Genomic DNA, 18,511 nt, shown 5'->3' on the forward strand with positions numbered 1-18,511 from the left:
ACGTGAATGGTTTGACCCCCCCACCCCCAAAACCAGGCTGAGTGGCAGGAAGTGATCTTATATTTAATCCAACACCGCCAGAATGAACAGCTTCCTCTTCCACTTTTACCGACTGCTGATAAACACGACTTATGCGGCACAAACGCAGCTCGACTCTAATCATCGCTATTCTGTATTCGTACAGTTGGGAGTGACGTTTGGTGACGCTCATGGTCCCCACATGACGTACCATTTCTGATACCCTGCCTTTTCCTCTCGAGCCCCGACGAGGCTGATTGTTTCTGCTTTAAGGTAAATATCCCGACAGCTATTGGATGGATTTCTGTGAAATGTCCCCCGCAGGTATTCAAAGTCCCCAGAGGTTAGATTTTCAACTAGCCGATTCACATCAGCCTCAGCCGTCCCCTCGTGTTCGGATCAATTTGCATCGTAACCTGCTTAGGTTAGATGGTGAGCGTGGAAAAGCATCGTAGGCTATTTAATGCTGACTGACATCAGATTAGTTTCTTGATTAGCGACCACACGAGGCCGGGGGAAATCATTTTTATACAGAATATTGCTGTCTGGAATGTGAATACATGAATGGACAAGATCAGAATCACGGTAATGCAATGTGAGGAAAACATGCTGGATCATTAACCTCAGATGTCTCTTATAATCATCATCATCAATCATCATCAATCATCAGACACTGTATGACTTCATACGACTTCATATGACCTCATGATCTCATCAAAACGCAGAACTCCAGTCACTCACAAGGTCTGCTGTCATTGGTCGCCGTCGGGATCCATGAGGGAAATGACATCAGAGTCAAATGTTTCATCACATGAATTGCTGAGTCGACGCTTTGCATTCAACAACATGCGAGAGAAAGCTTGACGTCCGGCTGTCTTCTGAAGTGTTGGCTGGTGGTTGGATGGTTTCAGAATCAGGACGGGCGTTGCCTGTAAAGTGTTCGACAGAGGAGAAGTGAAAGTGTGCAGAAGTTGACATAACAGGGGGTTTCCTAAAGAGGAGGTTCAACGTTGAAGTCCACATCTTCATTCACTGTGGTTTTTGGTCTGCTTTGGTGGTTTTAATGTGTCGCCTGAAGATACAATCATTTATACATTAAAAAAAAAAAGATATGGCAATTATAGCACAGCCATCTTTACAGGTTGAAACACTGCTAAATACTAGGATCTAATTTCCCACACTTTTCTCGCTTTATTTAGATGATTATTGGTTTTAGGATGCAGGTTAGAGGTTGTTTTGCTGGAGTTACTGGCGTTTTATTGGCTGTTCCCATTAGGACTCACTCTTCCCTCCACTCCCCTCACTGTGCGGGAATGATACAGCAGACTATTGCGTAACGCACATTTCTTCCTCCCCTCAGGCTCGATCTCAATGTGTGTGACGTCATGCGCAACCCACCACATCGCCTCCACATTACGTGCGCGTTTATTACGCAGCGCGAACCCAAAGTGGCACCTCAAAGGCAACGGGACCTCCTGGGTGGGGAAACTCTGTTTCCATAGTGGGTGGGGCGGCGGTGGGCTGGGCTCCGAGCCGGAGAGGAGGGCGTGTGTGTGTGTATCAGTGTGTGTGTGCAGCTTAAAAGTGCAGTATATTTCAGGACAGGCATAAGTCATCTGATTCAGGAGCGGAGCGAGTGAAGAAAACTTTCCAAAACACAGATAACAAGGCGAACTCGGGAGGAAGCAGGAGGATTCATCACTGATCCGGAGAAGACACGCGGATAAAGTAAGATTTCCAGTCACTCCTGGTCCAAGTGGGGTTCTTATAAGCGCACGACCTAACGGTTCCTTAGAGAGAGAGAGAGAGAGAGGGAGGGAGAGAGAGAGAGAGAGAGAGAGAGAGAGAGAGAGAGAGAGAGAGAGAGAGAGAGAGAGAGAGAGAGAGAGGCTCGCATCCCATAAAGACACATTTAACCTTAAAGTCAGACCATCACCATCAAAATATATACTATATTAAAAAAAAAAAGGAAAACAGTTTTTTGCTTTTCTCGAACTTTATGTTTTGCTTCATCAGCTGTGGGAAGAATTTAACCCCCCGAACTTTTACTTCAACAAAAATCCAACAATCACTTCTCCTAAATTGGTTCCCATCAGTTGATAAGAAGAAGGCCAGTCTCCTCCTTCTAATCTCCAAGAAGTTGGTTTGCTGTTAAAAAAAGCCTTTTTTCCATATAAAGAACAGTAAATTGAGGTATTTTAATGCCCTCCCTTGTTGGTTGGAGGCCAACCATCTGCAGCTGATTCCCTCTTTTTCTCCTGTTTCTTTGCTGCATGCGATGCTCCAGGATGTTACCATGCCGTTACACTCTTTTTACACACACACAAAAAAGTATTTGATGAATTAATCAATTCCACTTCATAGAACTTAACACCCCAGACCAAACAAGACTGGCCATAAAGCAGGGGTGTTGTCGTTTGGAAACAGTGACTTCAATTTGAAGCGCTTATCTCGTTGGCCAGTGGGCATACCAGGGGTGTCGGCATGCCAACACAAACCCAGCCAAGGGAAGCTGCAGGGCTGGGGAGGGAGAGAGAGAGGGCACGGGGAAGGAGAGGCGATGCATGAGAGGCAGGGGGGGGAGAGAAAGATGAAGAAGGAGTGACACTTGATTTCAAGCTTGGCTGGCGACTGCATTATGAATCCATTTAAAAATGTGCCGCATTAAAGTGTGAGGGAAGAGCAGAAAGTAGGCTTGTGGAATGGCTTTTCATGGTCTTTGGTGGTTGAGTGGATTACTCTAATTGTTGCACCGACGGTGCCGGAGTGAGATAACTTGGCTTTATTAGAGCCTGCGAAGACGGGAATTAGGAACAAAATAGCGTGAAGTGAGTGATTGTTCAGTTTTGTTCACATTTTTAAAATCTGCATTATTTGGGCAATTATAATTGTGTCTTGCCTTTCATGACCCCAAATATGCAGATGTGTCAAAAGTACAGATGTTCTGTACTCGAGTACAAGTACAGATACTTGTGTTCAAACTCTGATAAAAGTACTAATTCAATATCAAGTGAAAGTAAAAGTGAACAGCAGGCTCCAGAATATAGTGAAAGTAAAAAGTAAAACGTGAAGGACATTTTTACTGGCTGTTTTTTTTTTGCAAGGCTAACTGAATCTCATATTAATGTCATATTAATAATTTAAAAAAACTTGATAATTCACCTCAAATACATTAAAACAAAAGCATCCAGCCTGTTTTAAAATGTAGGAAGTGAAAGTTGTCAGAAAAATAAATACTCAAGTAGAGGAAAGTAAGTATTTGTTATCTCTCCACATATCACCAATTGTCAGAGTGAGTAAAAAAAAAAAAAAGGAAATTGCTCACCATGTGTTGAACTCTTGCTTTTCACCACATTTCAGTGACCACGTTGTTTCCTTTCCACTACAGTCAGAGATAGAGCAGCACGGAGTCGGCGTGACTTCATGCTTTTGGGTGGAGATCGTGTTGCAACGCAGACAGCTGACTGCATCCATTGTGTCTGTCACAATGATTCGGAATGTTTTTTGACAAATATTTAGAGGATTCGGAAAAAGAAGTTGAAGCAAAAAGGGAGGAAGGTCATGTGATCAACAGACTCAGGAAGTCAAGGAGTCGAAAAATCAGAAGGGGCAACATGAGGGTCTGATCCTGTGAGGTGCCCCTCCCTAGAGTGCCTCTTCCTCAGCTGTTTGCCCCTTGAACTACAGCATAACTTCACTGCCCCCCCCCCCCCCCCCACCCTCAAAAAATACAGTGTTCTCAGCCTGTTTCATTACCTGCCCCATGCAAATAATTAACCATGAAATCAATAGAAAAGCTTCATCAAAGCCTCTCAGCGCTGCTTAACTTTCACCAACTTTTAGCTTTAGGTCCTTCAGAATGTTAAGCAGCGAAACATTAGCTTGCTCAGTGCTAACAGCATGAAATAGGTTTTAAATAAGTCAGCTGGAAACATGAGAGAAGTCAGCAGGAGACGCAGCTTTGTAACCAATTCCAATAGCGTTAATTAGCTAGCCGGCTACAAGTCCATGGTTAGAAATAAAAAAGAATCCTGCTACCGCGCCTCCGTGTGAAATCACAGACACATTCTTTGAATTATTACTAAGACGTTATCTTTGAGTACGCCGTAATCTTTGGTTGTGTCTGAAATCACTCATTCACTCCTCCAGGGAGTACGACTCTATCTGGATCGGCCCGTTAATTACCTCATTGCTGTCACACCATTAAAACGCGTCAGATCAAGGGCGGCTGCCGGACCATCCATCATAAATACCAATACATTTTGTTGTAATTTAAGTTCCCGTTGGTAAGAAACGATGCTGCCTGTATTTCCAGGGCTTTTATTTTGAAAAGTCAGAATAAAAGCAATTGTTTACGCAGTATTTTCCCAAATTAATACAAAGTTTTAAAGTACTTTGTGCACTGCTTTTCAAGAGGAATTGATACTTTGAGGCAACTATATTCAGACAACACGGCAATCTCACTATAATTAACCAACCCAGCAGAAGAAGGCAACAAGTACGAGCCAATCAGAAGGAAGGACGGGGCTATAAACCAAACATCTCCTATACATTTACATACGTTTACATGAAAAAAACAGTGTATTTCTCCTGACTAAGTGCTTTTATGCGTCTCATTACAGTTTATGGGCGTTTAAAAAGAGCTAAGAAAACTCCAATTGCGTTTTAATGTTCAGGGTATCACGGCGCCGCAGCCCAAAAAGTTGCAGATGGTGAAAGTTTCCCCTTTTCCTCCTCCCTTCATTACAGTAAAACACTTTTTTCACTCTCCTAATGTCGACATTCGGCGCACGTGAAGCCGAGTGTGAAACCCGAGGATGAGCGGGAAGGGCCGGCTTATCTTCGATGTGACAAACGATGTAATTCCGTTGTGATTATCGGTGCGCTGTGCGAGGGTGTGGGGAGTGACAACGGTGATAAATGTTCATATAGTACAGCGCTGGATGCCAAGCGTAGTGTGGTATATACACCAACGACATGATCCCACAGCAGCCGGGGTGAGGCAGATGGATTCCAGCTGCTTCTAGGGGGCGTGTTAGATCGCTCAGGGGTCGCAGCCGACGAGGACTAAAAGGCTGAATACTCACGAAACGCTCTGAGAAAGCCTGACGTCCGAGGAGAGTGCATGTCTGGAATGTGGTAATTGTGGGAAAAAGCTAAAGAAAAGGCGCATTTGCTGTTTCATGAAGGAGAGAAAAAAATAAAAGGGGTTAGAAGAACGCTGCCAATGACCCCTACAGTGGCCCCTACAATGTGGACGCTGTCTTTTTGTTGTTGAGCTGTGTTGCTTCTCACTTGTTGCATAAGATTTTAGAGAGTTCTTCTCCTCCCCACGTTCAATTTCTGGTTTCAAACCTCAGTTAAACATTTTCTGGCAATTACTTTCTTCTGGTAGAGTCGTTCCAAGAAAAACTGTTGAAAGCAACAATAATCGCATGAGTAGAAAGCACAAGGTTCACAATCTGGGGGCCCAAAGTGAATCCAAGTACTCACAAGGTGAAATTAAAGGTAAAAAATCTGATAGCCACCCAAAGGTGTGCGCTTTCAAATCTTTAATCACCTCAACAAACTGAACAATTTATTCTAATTAGTCCGCATGAAGTTTCATTTTAAGGGCTAAATGCATTGTATGTATTAAAGGTGCTGTCAACACATCGTTATAATGTTGAAGTTAATAAGTCTCTTTTGTTCTGAAACGTCTCCTAGCATGCCAGGCGAGCGGTTGTCCGTGAGAGGCACGGCGGAGGTGGGGCGTTACCCCGGAGCGGCCCCGCCCACCAGGGTGGAGCTGTCCATTCACAAAGAGGGGGAGAGCAAACAGGAGGAGGGGGGCTGTCGCAGCTGGTTCAGGAAGATGTGTCCGTGCTGCTGTAAGCGCCAGAACAGCACCTCCTATGACATCACAGATAAGGTGGAATATGTGAAACCCCCGGCCCCGGAGCCCGCAAAGCCGAAGCCTGAGAATGGAGAAGCGAAGGACGTGGAAGGTAAGAACTGTGGTATTAAACTTGATTTCTTTCAACCTGAGTATTTTAGCATGTAGCTATCCCTGCATGCATATCCTCCCCAGATGTATTTAAATTCCAAGTTCAACCTTTTCCTCTCTCAGAAATGAAGTTGTTGGTGAGTTCTGTGGACCTGCTGAGCTCCCAGACGGGTCAGAACCGACGGGAGCACCACACCGACTTGTATCAGGGGGACGAGCTGATCATCCGCAGGGGGCAGACCTTCCAGATAGAGCTGGAGCTCAACAGGCCGTTCGATGCCGACAGTGACAAGCTGCATCTGGACCTGAAAACAGGTGATGGACAGCGTCATCCAACAGAAATCAATACGATTAAAGTCCCAGTCGGCAAGTCCGGCGGATGGAGGGCACTCTGTCAGATTATGAATGTTTACAACTCTCACGCTCCTCCGAGGCTCCTCCCCCATGAGCACCGAGCTCCTTCCCCTCGACTTCGTGCCCTTTGAACTCCCTTAGATGACGCCACCTTTGAAACGCGGGTCCGATGTTGACTCTGGTTTTATCACGGGCACCGTCGCCATCTTTCTTTTTTTCCTTCTTTTCCACCGGTGTTTTCTTTCCTTGGTTGTTTTGGACCTCCTCGTTTCGGTTTTTAACAAGGAATTGGAGTGCTGATTGGACAGGATGATCCGGGCGCTGTCGATTTTTTGCAAAACAAACAACAGGCTCTACGTGCACGTAGAGGCTTTTTTTTCTAAAACCGGATGATTTATGTTGTTCTATCGGAGTGTAGTGTCGGCTTCAGTGAATATGATCAAAAAAACGTTGCCGACTGGGACTTTAACTGGATCCTACAAGTTCCACAAGCAACTCACAAGCATATAGTTCAACCCAGAGCGGCAACGTCAGTTACCATTATATTTTGATCAGAAAAGAAAATCCACATAGTGAACAAGCACATCCAGATCTAAACCCAGAGTAGGACTATGCATGATGAATTAACCGTGCAGAGTTGGCGGAGTGCCCCTTTAATCGGCAGATGCTACGAGCTACATAGCATGGGAAATGTAGTCAAAAAATGCCACACATAGCTAGCACGTTTAAAATCGAGCGTCCGTTCAACCGCAGCGAAAACCACAAGTTTAGAATTCCACCCGCCAACCCCGACGCGTTTACAGCCTCCAGACCGCGGGACCCCGGACACCTCGCTCCTCTGGTATTTACAGGCCTCAGACTACAACCATCCACTGCGGTGACATTTTGCTGTGAAAAAAGGTTCTGAGTGCTGCTCTTTAAAAAAGCATGTTATTTTGTCCAACTAGGAAGGAGAATAAAGATCCTGAGTCCATTATCGATAAGGTCGATGCGGCAGAGAAGAGAAGTGTTTCTCATTGATTTTTCATTTGAGAGGTGCCGGAGGAAGTTCTGGCTGCGGTCGGACGGAGAACAATGGTTTCTTCGGAAAGCACCATCATCCCCGGGGGGGGGGGGGGGGGGGAGAAAATAGCTGAGAGGAAAGCACCCAATAAGTCTTAATCACGCTGATGCGTTCAAATCGACTTTGATATAACCGCTTTCTCTTTCCTCGGAGGGGTTGCTGTTTTATGTAGTTTGTTAGTATTTAGCAAAACACAGAGTCAAGTAAAAGGGAACGTCCAGGATAATAAACTGCACTAAATGTGCAGAGATGTGTGTGTGTGTGTGTGTGTGTGTGTGTGTGTGTGTGTTTTCCAGAGAACTTTGTTTACTCAAACTAAACCATGCTCACAGCTGGGTGAAGGGCTGATATATGTGTGGTTGACGGTTTGCTATGGTCGTGTCATCCGCTGGGAACAGGCGATCGCTGTGAAGTCCTTCCAATGCCTCTCCTGCTGTCCAACTTGAATTAATCCAGATGATCAAGGATAGCTGAGAATAATCAGAATAATTGGAAAGCACTCTGCCAAGCTGCAGAAACTCAAATGTTCACTCGCACGTATGAAGCAAAAAATGTGACTGAAAGATTCTTTTTGACTGCATAACATTTACACGTTTATTTGGATAAACACACACACACACACACACACACACACACACACACACACACACACACACACACACACACACACACACACACACACACACACACACACACACACACACACACACACACACACACACACACACACACACACACACACCCATCCATCCATCCATCCATCAAACCATCCATCCATCCATCCATCTACTTATCCATCCTTCAATCCTTCCATCCATCCATCATCCATCTACTCATCCATCCATCTACTTATCCATCCATCCATCCTTCAATCCATCCATCCACTTATCCATCCATCCACTTATCCATCCATCTATCCATCCATCCATCATCCATCCATCTACCTATTCATCCATCCATCCATCATCCATCCATCCATCCATCCATCCATCCATCCATCCTGTTTCTTGTCTGTTACATGTGAAGCTACATCGAGACCGTTAACCTTAGCTTAGCACAAAGACTAGCAGGAAACAGCTAGCCTGGCTGAGCCCGAGTACCCAAAATGTATTAATTACTGTGCTAAAGTTATGCTGCTAGCTTAAGTGTACATTTTTTTATGCTCAGCTAAGTAACAATCTCACAGCTGTGTTTTCATATTTAACCGACAGACATGAGCGTCTGTATCAGTCTTCAGCACCAACAACCGTGTTGCTCTCAGAACAAAACACCAACTACGTTTCAACATATCAGGCGTATTGTTAATTAAAATCGGACGGCAGTGTTTCCTTATGACTGACATATAACCTGTGTGCTGTAGGTCCCCTGCCCTTGGTGTCCAAAGGCACCCACGTCATCATCCCCCTGGTGGATCACCTGGAGGACGAACGCTGGGAGGCCAAGATCGTGGAGCAGAGCGGCAGCAAGGTCAAGCTGTCCGTCAACTCGCCGGCCAGCGCCGTGATCGGCCTGTACGGCCTCACGGTGACAACCAGCTCCTCCAAGAGCGCGGCGGCGACTACTTACGACTCCAGCAAGAACGTCGTCATGCTGTTCAACCCCTGGTGCGAAGGTAAGATGGACAGCGGGTGTGAAGAGGAGGGGCTGGGGGGGCTTACAAGGACCGAGGGCCAGGAATGTGGGAGAGGACGTGTCCCAGGTGATAAGAGGAGGAAACAAAAATGTCTGGAATGACTTATTCTCTAGCTTTCTTTTCAGTTTGAGGCAGAGCAGCTTTGAAAAAAGTCAATATTATACTTGCAGGAGAAGTGCCACATGCAGCCCAATTACTGGAGAAAGTGTTACATAGCTGCTGCTGCTGCTGCTGGCACAAAGCCTGTCTGTTTTAATCTGGGAGGAACCCGGTATAATGTAACACGCGGGTGAGAAGGGCCAACTGGATCTGTGAGCGTGTTGCTGTCCATCAGACAGCTGCAGCGTGACCCCGAAGGAGAGTTACTCAACCCTCCGCTGGCCAGGATTCAGGTCTGCTGTTGGTCGGTCACGCCACCGAAGCACCGAACTCATTTAGGAAATGTTTGCATGCCATGAGAGGATTTTTCTCATGCATGAATCAGACACTTTGTGTGTTCATCAGTATTTTTTAATTAAATAATGAAAGGAGTTTTTTCCCCTCTTATAAGCCTGCATTAGTAGATTTTTTTGGCCACTTGGGGGCGACAAACAAGCTGTAAACTCACTTTTTTTTCTAAATAACTAACATGTTAGCAGACTGTTGCCTATTTACACTCCCAGCAGAGCAACATTGAGTGTTTCAAGGAGTTTGACCAAAAAATACATCACTTTTTAAAAATGTGAACCTGGTTTTAATAAAAGGAGGCTCGGTCTTTTTATCACGACACAGCTGCTTTTGGCAGAAAGCCCAGTCTCTTCTTCCCGAGACCAATCTCTCCCTCACGCTCTTACAATTTGAAATCCTGCAATTAACCGAATATTAAAAAAAGAAGAAGCAAAAACGTCATATGGGCGAGCTCGCAGTAATCCTACAGCTGGTGACAACCTGTCCTCTCCCTTACTTTAACTGCCTCCATGTGGATTTCCTGCCTTTATAAGCCTCCCCCACCCAAGTCGCTCCCCCTTCATGCTATCTGTTGACCCAACCTTCGCAGTTTTCGGACTTCCTCCATATCTTTCTGTGTGTGAGAGTGTGTGTGTGTGTGTGTGTTCCCTGCAAAAATATTCAGCAAGAAGAAATGAAAAGCTAAATTATCACAGCTGCCAGATGCTGTCAGCCGCTCTGCATTCTCCTGTAAGATCTCAAGACACTCTTTTTTACACTCCACTCCCCCTCACTCCCCTCTTTCCTTCCCAAGCATAACTTCCTCTCATTGGTCCCGCATGACTTTGTTAAACCTCTTCCTTCCACTTGATTTTTCTCATGTCCATCTTGAACACTTTCGCTGCTCTGCCTTCTTTCCTTCCCTTCGCTCCCCTCCCGCCCCTCGGTTATCACGGTGTCAACTGTGAGAGATTAAAAGCTCTGGAAAAACAAGACATGTATTTGTGAAGTTAGTGTCGGGGGTGCACGCCCAAAGCCTGGAGAGCCGATGCACTCGTGAACAGACCGTTTCCCATAAATGAATGCGGGGCCCCCAGTGCAAGGTCCATGGAGTCATTGTGTTTCCTCGCCATTTCCTGACCTTGGGGATTCTCACAGGATTTGTGAATAGAAAATCACATTCTTGTGTATTCTCTGTAGTCACCGAAGAGGTGATTAAAAGCCTGAATTCTTCACAGACAAAGAGGAAGCCTTTCTATATTCTTGTTTTTAAATCCCACTACATAAAAAGCCTTTACTCATATTTCCTGTTTAAGCCAGTCATTCCCACAGAACGGGACACAGTTGATTCTATTTGGGTCACAGAATTTCTTCCATAGTGCTTTATTTAACATTTTATATGTGCAGTACACATTAGAGCCACACGAGGGAGCCTCAATGCATTTATTGCTCTGATAATTGTAGCCTACTTCCATGAAAGGCTGGCATACGTTCTGTTTGTGTTACGGATTAAGCCTGTTAACGCCACCTAAACGTACAACTGATGAGAGGAAATGAGAATGCAGTTATTGTGGGAGTTTAAGAGGATCAACGTGGATGTTAAAGACAGAAGAGCGTATAAAATGTGGGACGAAAAACAAAATCAGTGCTTTGACGCCAGATTATTGTCTCGTCTTTCCAGAGGACACGGTGTTCCTGGACGATGAGGAGGAGTTAAAGGAGTACGTTCTGAACGACACCGGGAGGATTTACTACGGGACGGAGAAACAGATCGGCGCTCGCACGTGGAACTTTGGCCAGGTACGACTAGCAACGCAACACGTGACTCGAAAGTGCTGAACTTGTGGTTTTGAACGATCATGATGTCATTTGTCCCCGAATGAAAACATTTAGTAAAAAAAAAAAAATGTGAAATGCTTTTCTAAAACTTTTCTCGTTTTTATTAAAGGAGTCATAACCTGGTTTTATACGTATCCAGCCCCCCTTGGATCGCTTTGGATCAATTCGTAAAACTTATTAGAAAAAAAAAAAAAATTTTAATCAAACATTGAGCTTGTTCTGACCCTTTTTCGTACCGCGATTTTATCACGCGAGATTACGCGCGAGGTTTTGACTGGTCCGGATGTGCATTGTATAATATGTAATGAGGCGCGCGTTGATTCGCCGCAGGAAGGACAGAGCCGGGGGGGGCTTGCCTGCATGCAGACTCCAAAACATAATGGCGGCGCTTCGGCGATTTCAGGTAGCGGACGGGGCGGGGTTGGGTGGTGAAAGAGGGGTGGGCTTATGCAAGTAGCCGCCACGGTGACGTCACCGAAGGCGCAGAATCAAAATATGCGCCTAAGACTATTTTCAACAGTGGATTAATACCTAATCGATGCATTAGTTAATATCTCAAAGATTAAATGAAATAGAAGTTTTTTTTTATTATCAGTTTTTCTTTATTTCAGTTTAAAAAAATGTTTTACCTCCTTTTTGCCGAAAAAAACGGCACAATCTTCCCCTTTCGTGCCACAAAAAAATAACTAATTTCCGTTTGTGGATGATTTTTTTTTCCGGCTTCAGTTTCACGAGGGGATCCTGGAAGCGTGTCTGTTTATCCTGGAGAAGAGTGAAATGCCTCCGTCTGGTCGAGGGGATGCCGTCAACGTAGTCAGAGTCATATCTGCCATGGTAGGTTTACTTTTATATGAAGATCAAACTCATCTCAGGATATTAGAAAATACTGAGGTCAACTTGTCAATTGGATTTCTGTGAAGTTGTCTCTTTTTTTTTGAAAGCCGACTCCACCACATGAATAAAATCATGGTGGGGGAAATAAAACAGAATATTTATTGGCCTAAAAGTAGTGAAATTTCAAAATTCATCAATAATAGAAAGTCTGCTAAAACTTAAGAAATACCACCCATGTGTTTAAATAATAAATTACAGCTAACCTTGGCTCATGTCCACGAACAACATGACCTCAGTGTCTTCACTAGCGGCTACGGCGCTCATCGTGCTCTGAACTATTTTAATTGTTATTTCTTATTTTAATTCACGTGCATAATTTACCCGTCTGTTTTCATTTTTAACTACTTTTGTCAGTTGCGGTCGCTCGCTTCCACCTCTGATGAAATGTGAATTAAGTTTGCTTCGCTTTGCGTCACCTTTTCCACTTTTTCAGATCAACGCTCAGGATGACTCCGGGGTCCTGGTGGGGAACTGGTCTGGGGACTACGCCGATGGAGTCTCCCCGTCGGCGTGGAGCAGCAGCGTGGAGATCCTGAGGAAGTACCACTCCACCGACGGGATGCCCGTGTCGTACGGACAGTGTTGGGTTTTCTCTGGGATCACCACGACCGGTGAGTCATGGGAGCATCAGGATCACAATCAGGCCCTTCTCATTAGTTCCCTGCTCTTATAAGAGGACTCCATTCATTGTGCAGTGCATGCAGGGTTCCCTCACATGGAAGCCAACCTGAGCTACTGATAGTGAGCCGTAGCTCATACGCGCCCTAAATACCTCGCATTGGCATTCCCGCCATACCTCCGTTTGTTTTTGGCACCTATAAAGCCACATGTGTTGCCTTCAGTCAGCCGGGATAATAAAGTTCCACGCGAACCGTGCAAATGCCATCGTGGCAGAAATGTCTGAAGTCATTTATGTTCCGAGTCTCGATTCAATTAAGTGATGGCCTCGTGAGTTAATTGGGCTTCAATGAATCCATCTGTGTGTCCGTGTCCAGTGCTGCGCTGCCTCGGCATCCCCGCCCGCAGCGTGACCAACTTCCAGTCTGCTCACGACACCGACGTATCCCTCACCACGGACGTGTACTTCGACGAGGACATGGAGCCGATCCACTACCTCAACAGCGACTCCGTGTGGTAAGACGTGTAACTTTACATGCTAGGCAACACCATGCTGCTAAATCCATACCATAGGAATGTGCTTTATATTTAGATCTGCTCAGATGGCAGAGCAAGGTAACAAAGTCCGGCCCCGGCACCTCTAAAGCCAGCCAAAACAGTATCTCATGCAATAACTCAAGTGTAACAACATGGAGACTATCCATCTTTATGCTAAGCTAAGCTAATTAACTCTTGGTAAACGGCAAATTTCACAAACTACTCCTTTAAACGGGACCTCAAATTAACATAATGTAATCCCGTCTAGGAACTTCCACGTGTGGAATGACTGCTGGATGGCGAGACCAGACCTGCCTGATGGTCAGGGAGGATGGCAGGCCGTTGACTCGACTCCCCAGGAAACGAGCCAGGGCACCTTCCGCTGCGGCCCCGCCTCCGTCAACGCCATCCGCTCTGGGCATGTCTACCTGAAACACGACACGCCGTTCGTCTTCGCCGAGGTGAGCCTGCGTTGTTCTCTGGAGCGTCGTTTAAAAGGGTATTGCCAAAGTGAGAGAAAGGTGATCAAACTCAAGAAAGGGTGGTCTTTAGATCTGAATCAGGCATGAAGTATGAAACTTTTAGAGTTTGTAGATATTATTTAGTGCGTCTCAGCAGACACCTTTTCAAAGAGCGATATTCTTTCCAAATAGGGACTACTTTCTCTCGCTGGATTAAGAACAGCGATTCCCTTTCAACTTGTACAGAGCAAAGATTAATAAAAAAAAAAAGTAGCAAAGCACATTTTGGTTCAACTTCATCATCAGTACGAAAGGCAAACTTCTCTCGTTGGTACTTTTCCTATCAGGTCAACAGTGATAAAATCTACTGGCAGAGGAACCTGGACGGCACTTTCAGCCAAATCCACAGCGAGAAGAAAGCTGTGGGCCACTGCATCAGCACCAAAGCAGTGGGCTCCGAGGAACGGGCGGACATCACACACCTGTACAAACACCAAGAAGGTACATGGCGAGCAAGTCGCACTTTTCTAATTGCATTTCTACCCTAGATTCATGTTCCAGAACACACACTTCCTGGAACAATCTTCAATTGTGATGATTTTCATTCCTCCTCTGACCCCTCAACGTCTTGTGGGACACATCTCTTGTATCTGTACCAGGTTCGGAAGAGGAACGCATCGCCGTGGAGACCGCCAGCCGCTACGGCAGCAAGCCGGAGGCCTACTCCGCAGCCATGGCGGAGGACGTGTGCGTGGAGGTGAAGATGGAGGGCGAGGGGCCCCGGATGGGTGCCGACGCCCAACTGAGCATCCTGGTGAAGAACCTGAGCTCGGAGCCTCGGCGGACCACGCTGCACAGCCAGGTGGCCGTCATGTACTACACCGGGGTGCTGAAGGGCACCATCAAGAAGGAGCAGATGTCTGTGGAGCTTTTGCCCAACGAAGGTAAAAAAAAAGCTCATTCTCTTCTTATGCTGGATGAAACGTGTATGTGAAAGAGGTTGCCCGGAGTGACAAGCCTGCCAAGCTCGTAATCAAGTGTCTTGAAGTCATTTACATCCTCCATGACTACAATACCTTTATGTTATTAAGACAGTTCTGAAAAGTGAAGCCAAGCAGAAATGCCTTTAACTTGCATTCTCTCTACTGGCCATCAGGGGGCGACTCCTGCGGTTGCAAAAATAATTTAAATCTGTGAGAAAATGAGCCTACTTCTCTCTTGATTAAATATCTCAGTAAACATTGTAAACATGAGTTTATGGTCTCAATCTCTAGTTCCAAGTCTTCTTCACAAATTATGGTTAATTTATTCAAACAGACCATAAAGCAGGGGATGCTTTAGGGTGGGGCTACCTTGTGCTTGCCTCCCTACCGTCGCTACCAATGTAATAAGCTAGGATGACTTAGCTGTGAAGGTGACCTTGAATTAATCACACCAGAAGCTAGATGGATCTGATGTGGCTTAAAATCTGTAAATTCCGGTTTAAAACAAGCTTATGTCTACATTACATTCCAGCATCGATCTAAAGTTTGCGATCAGTACAGCTACAGGTCATACTAGACTGAAAAAGGCTTCAGCAGCAAAGCGGCAGAACAATGAGTCGAGCATTGGTCATGACTTTCCATTTGTAAGGAATAATGAGTTATAATAGTTCCAGAAGTGAATACAATGGTTTCTCGCTTTAATGCACCGGAGCAGCCAGGGGAGCTTTGCTAATAGGAGACTGTGGATTTAACAAGTTTTACCATGTTAATTAGTGAGACCTGAGGGTCCCAGTAGGGAGGGGGATTCTGTTGCTTTGGACAGATCAGGGTCTTTACGCTAAGCTTAAAAAGCAAATGAAATGAAAACTCACCGACCCTTTTCTGTTCCCCTCCACACAGAGAAGACCATTGAGTGGACGCTGCCCTACCAACAGTACCAGAACCAGCTGGTGGATCAGGCGGCTCTGATGCTGACTCTGTCTGGAAGAGTCAGTGAGACCCAGCAAGTATTAGCCAACCAGACCAGCTTCAGGCTCCGCACCCCCGACCTCACCATCACGGTAGGTCTTCGATTTAAGGTGAGGATCACCTTTAGTGTTACAGAAATAAAAAATGACTCATTTCAAACCGCCCTCCGACAGCCTTTGGGAGACGCCGTCGTCGGTAAGGAGATGGCGGCCAAGATTACCTTCACCAACCCTCTGCCACGCATGCTGAAGGCGGTGGTGTTCAGGGTGGAGGGCCTGGGTCTGCAGAGGGGACACGAAGTGGTCGTTGGGTAAGAACATGACCTCGTCTCTTTCACCCACACACATTCCCCACTCAGCAGCACCTCCTTCTCTAGACTGACGCTCCTCTCCTCTCCCCCCCCCCCTCTCAGTGACGTTGGTGGCCACTCCACGGTGACGATGACGGAGCACTTCATCCCCACCCAGCCCGGACACAGGAAGCTGGTGGCGTCGCTCGACTGCAAACAGCTCACGCAGGTGCACGGCGTCGCCGACGTCCTCGTCCTCGAGCAATGAGAGGCGGCGTCACTTCCTGTCGCACCACAAAATATGAACTGAGAGCCTGTATATGAAAAGGTGCCTGTATCTTTAAAAAAATGTGTTTTGTAATAAAGCAAATATTTTGTTATTTTTGAAACTAGGAAAAGACAAATAAGCAGCTGTAGCAATATCAGTATTATTTTTTTATCTTTACTTCAAATAATATAAATTCACAATGATGCCTTGCTCTGAAATGTCTAAACTGTGGTGACGTGTGTCTAAACACACGCCAATGGAGTGCTTTCATTAACAAGCATTCGTATATTGAAGTTATAAAACTGAACACTCGTGCTGTTCAGAAAAAAAACACGACCAAAGCACGTGAAGTGACGTCACGTTCATATCGTGATCATGTAAATACTGTGTGTGCATTATTGCTGTAGCTGGTCATAGAAAGGAAAACGTGCAGAAAGTGTCGTCAGACAAAGACTTCACGTGGCTTACATGAAGGAAGGGAGAAAAGAACGATGTTGAAATTCACATTAACATTCTGCAAAGGGCAACTTATTATATTTTGCATTTTTTTTTTAAATGTCACATTGAAATGTAAAACAATTTGCAAAAAGGTAACGTCACTTTTATGTAACAGATTACGGCATATCTCAAATATTTAAATCTCCAAAAAAAGGTTGTTTTTAAATCACCAGATGAAATGCAACTTCGCCTTTATTTTGAAAGCCAACAAGTAGCCAATCATAAAGTTTGTGCAGAAAGGTTCCCTCTGGAAACCTCCTCCCTCCCAGATGTTGCTGTGTGTTCCTCCATCACGTGGAATCATCCTGTAACACTGAAGTCGGCTTCATTAATGCTGCTTACCTGAAAACTTGTCAATGCTGCGTCAAGGCTGTTTCACTTGAGCACTAAAAAGTACAATGTGAAGTATTTTAATAACATACCTGGAATGTTGTGTTTTTTCCCCTCTGTTGTGTTGTGATGGTAATAAACCTTTAACTGAGACGACGGCCCGACTCCAGACTCTACTTCCTTAAATCATTAAACAAGTTGTTACTCGAAAGGTGAAAGGTGAAATTATAATGTAATGCCGAAATTAAAGAGGAAGCAAGTGGCGACCTGTTCGTTTCCATTCCAGTGATCCACCATTTTTCATCTGGGAAATGTGTATTGCATAAGGCATGATTTCCTGTATCATGACTCATTTTGCACCGGCGACACGCCTTCAGCTGCCTTTCATTAAGCGTTTTGAAGACTGACTCGATGCCGACAGTGAAGGTGAGGTCATTCTTGGCTCGTCTCAAACACATTCTCATTCACGTCTGGTCTTTTATCTCTTACGCATCCGTTACGCAACAGATAAAACACGTCTGGTGTTTTATCTGTTGTGCAACCGATCTGTTATTTAACTTCTCACATTAAAACTGCACATGCAAATAAAAAACATTACTACATCCGTAATAATAATCAAGTAATAATAAACACTTTTAATTCCAACGTTAACTTGAAAACACCCGTGTACTGTTCCTTTTATATTTTGACATTGTTGTACTTTTTATGGATTAAATTTGAATATTCTAGCATCTGAATATTTCTTTAATCACAGAGGGTGATGGGATAAAACTGATGGATCTGGAGCATGCTGTGTGACGTCCTGTTATTTCAGCAGCAGAAGGTGGAATGTAATCAAATGTGCTTAATTTGAGTATTTCCATTTTTTTTTTTTTTACTTTTACATACAAAGCATGCAACCTTCTTATGAAATATACATATAAAAAGTGAGGGCTGGCCCAAAGCAATTACATTATAATTATAATATATGTAATTATTGAAATTACTTTCCACATTTTTTTCATTGTATTCATTTTTTTAATTGTTTTTATTACTTATGATTGCTCCCCCCCTCCCCACCACACTAAAAATCTGTACCATGTTAAAATCAATATATCTCTCGTAGTCTATGAAAGTCTCACCATAACTCTCCTCCTGTCTGCGTGTCAACGTGTCCTTGAGCAAGGCAGTAAAACTCCCGGGGCGTTTCACAAGCAGCACACGGCTCCTCAAATGCTTAGGAAGCGTTAAATGCAGAGAATTTCAAACTGTGTCTATGTGTGACATTGTAATACAGTTAATATTAAATTTGACACCAACAAAAACAGATTTCATATGGGAATGATACTCGTTACTGCCCTCTACT

The 18,511-nt window shown here is 44.8% G+C and overlaps 1 protein-coding gene across 1 annotated transcript; it reads left to right on the top strand.

Annotated features, from left to right (window-relative positions):
* Nucleotides 1-1,588: 1,588 nt before the first annotated feature.
* Nucleotides 1,589-17,324, top strand: tgm1l1 (transglutaminase 1 like 1). Its single transcript, XM_084007679.1, has 14 exons — nucleotides 1,589-1,746; nucleotides 5,725-6,005; nucleotides 6,128-6,319; nucleotides 8,782-9,033; nucleotides 11,162-11,280; nucleotides 12,046-12,153; nucleotides 12,647-12,824; nucleotides 13,209-13,347; nucleotides 13,637-13,829; nucleotides 14,177-14,330; nucleotides 14,489-14,773; nucleotides 15,713-15,873; nucleotides 15,955-16,091; nucleotides 16,194-17,324. Exons 2-14 carry the CDS (start codon nucleotides 5,726-5,728, stop codon nucleotides 16,336-16,338), a joined length of 2,343 nt encoding a protein of 780 aa, XP_083863805.1. The 5' UTR covers nucleotides 1,589-1,746; nucleotide 5,725; the 3' UTR covers nucleotides 16,339-17,324.
* Nucleotides 17,325-18,511: the final 1,187 nt, after the last annotated feature.

Source organism: Eutrigla gurnardus (genome assembly GCF_963514095.1).
Source record: "Eutrigla gurnardus genome assembly, chromosome: 4".
In the NCBI taxonomy this organism is placed as follows: Eukaryota; Metazoa; Chordata; class Actinopteri; order Perciformes; family Triglidae; genus Eutrigla; species Eutrigla gurnardus.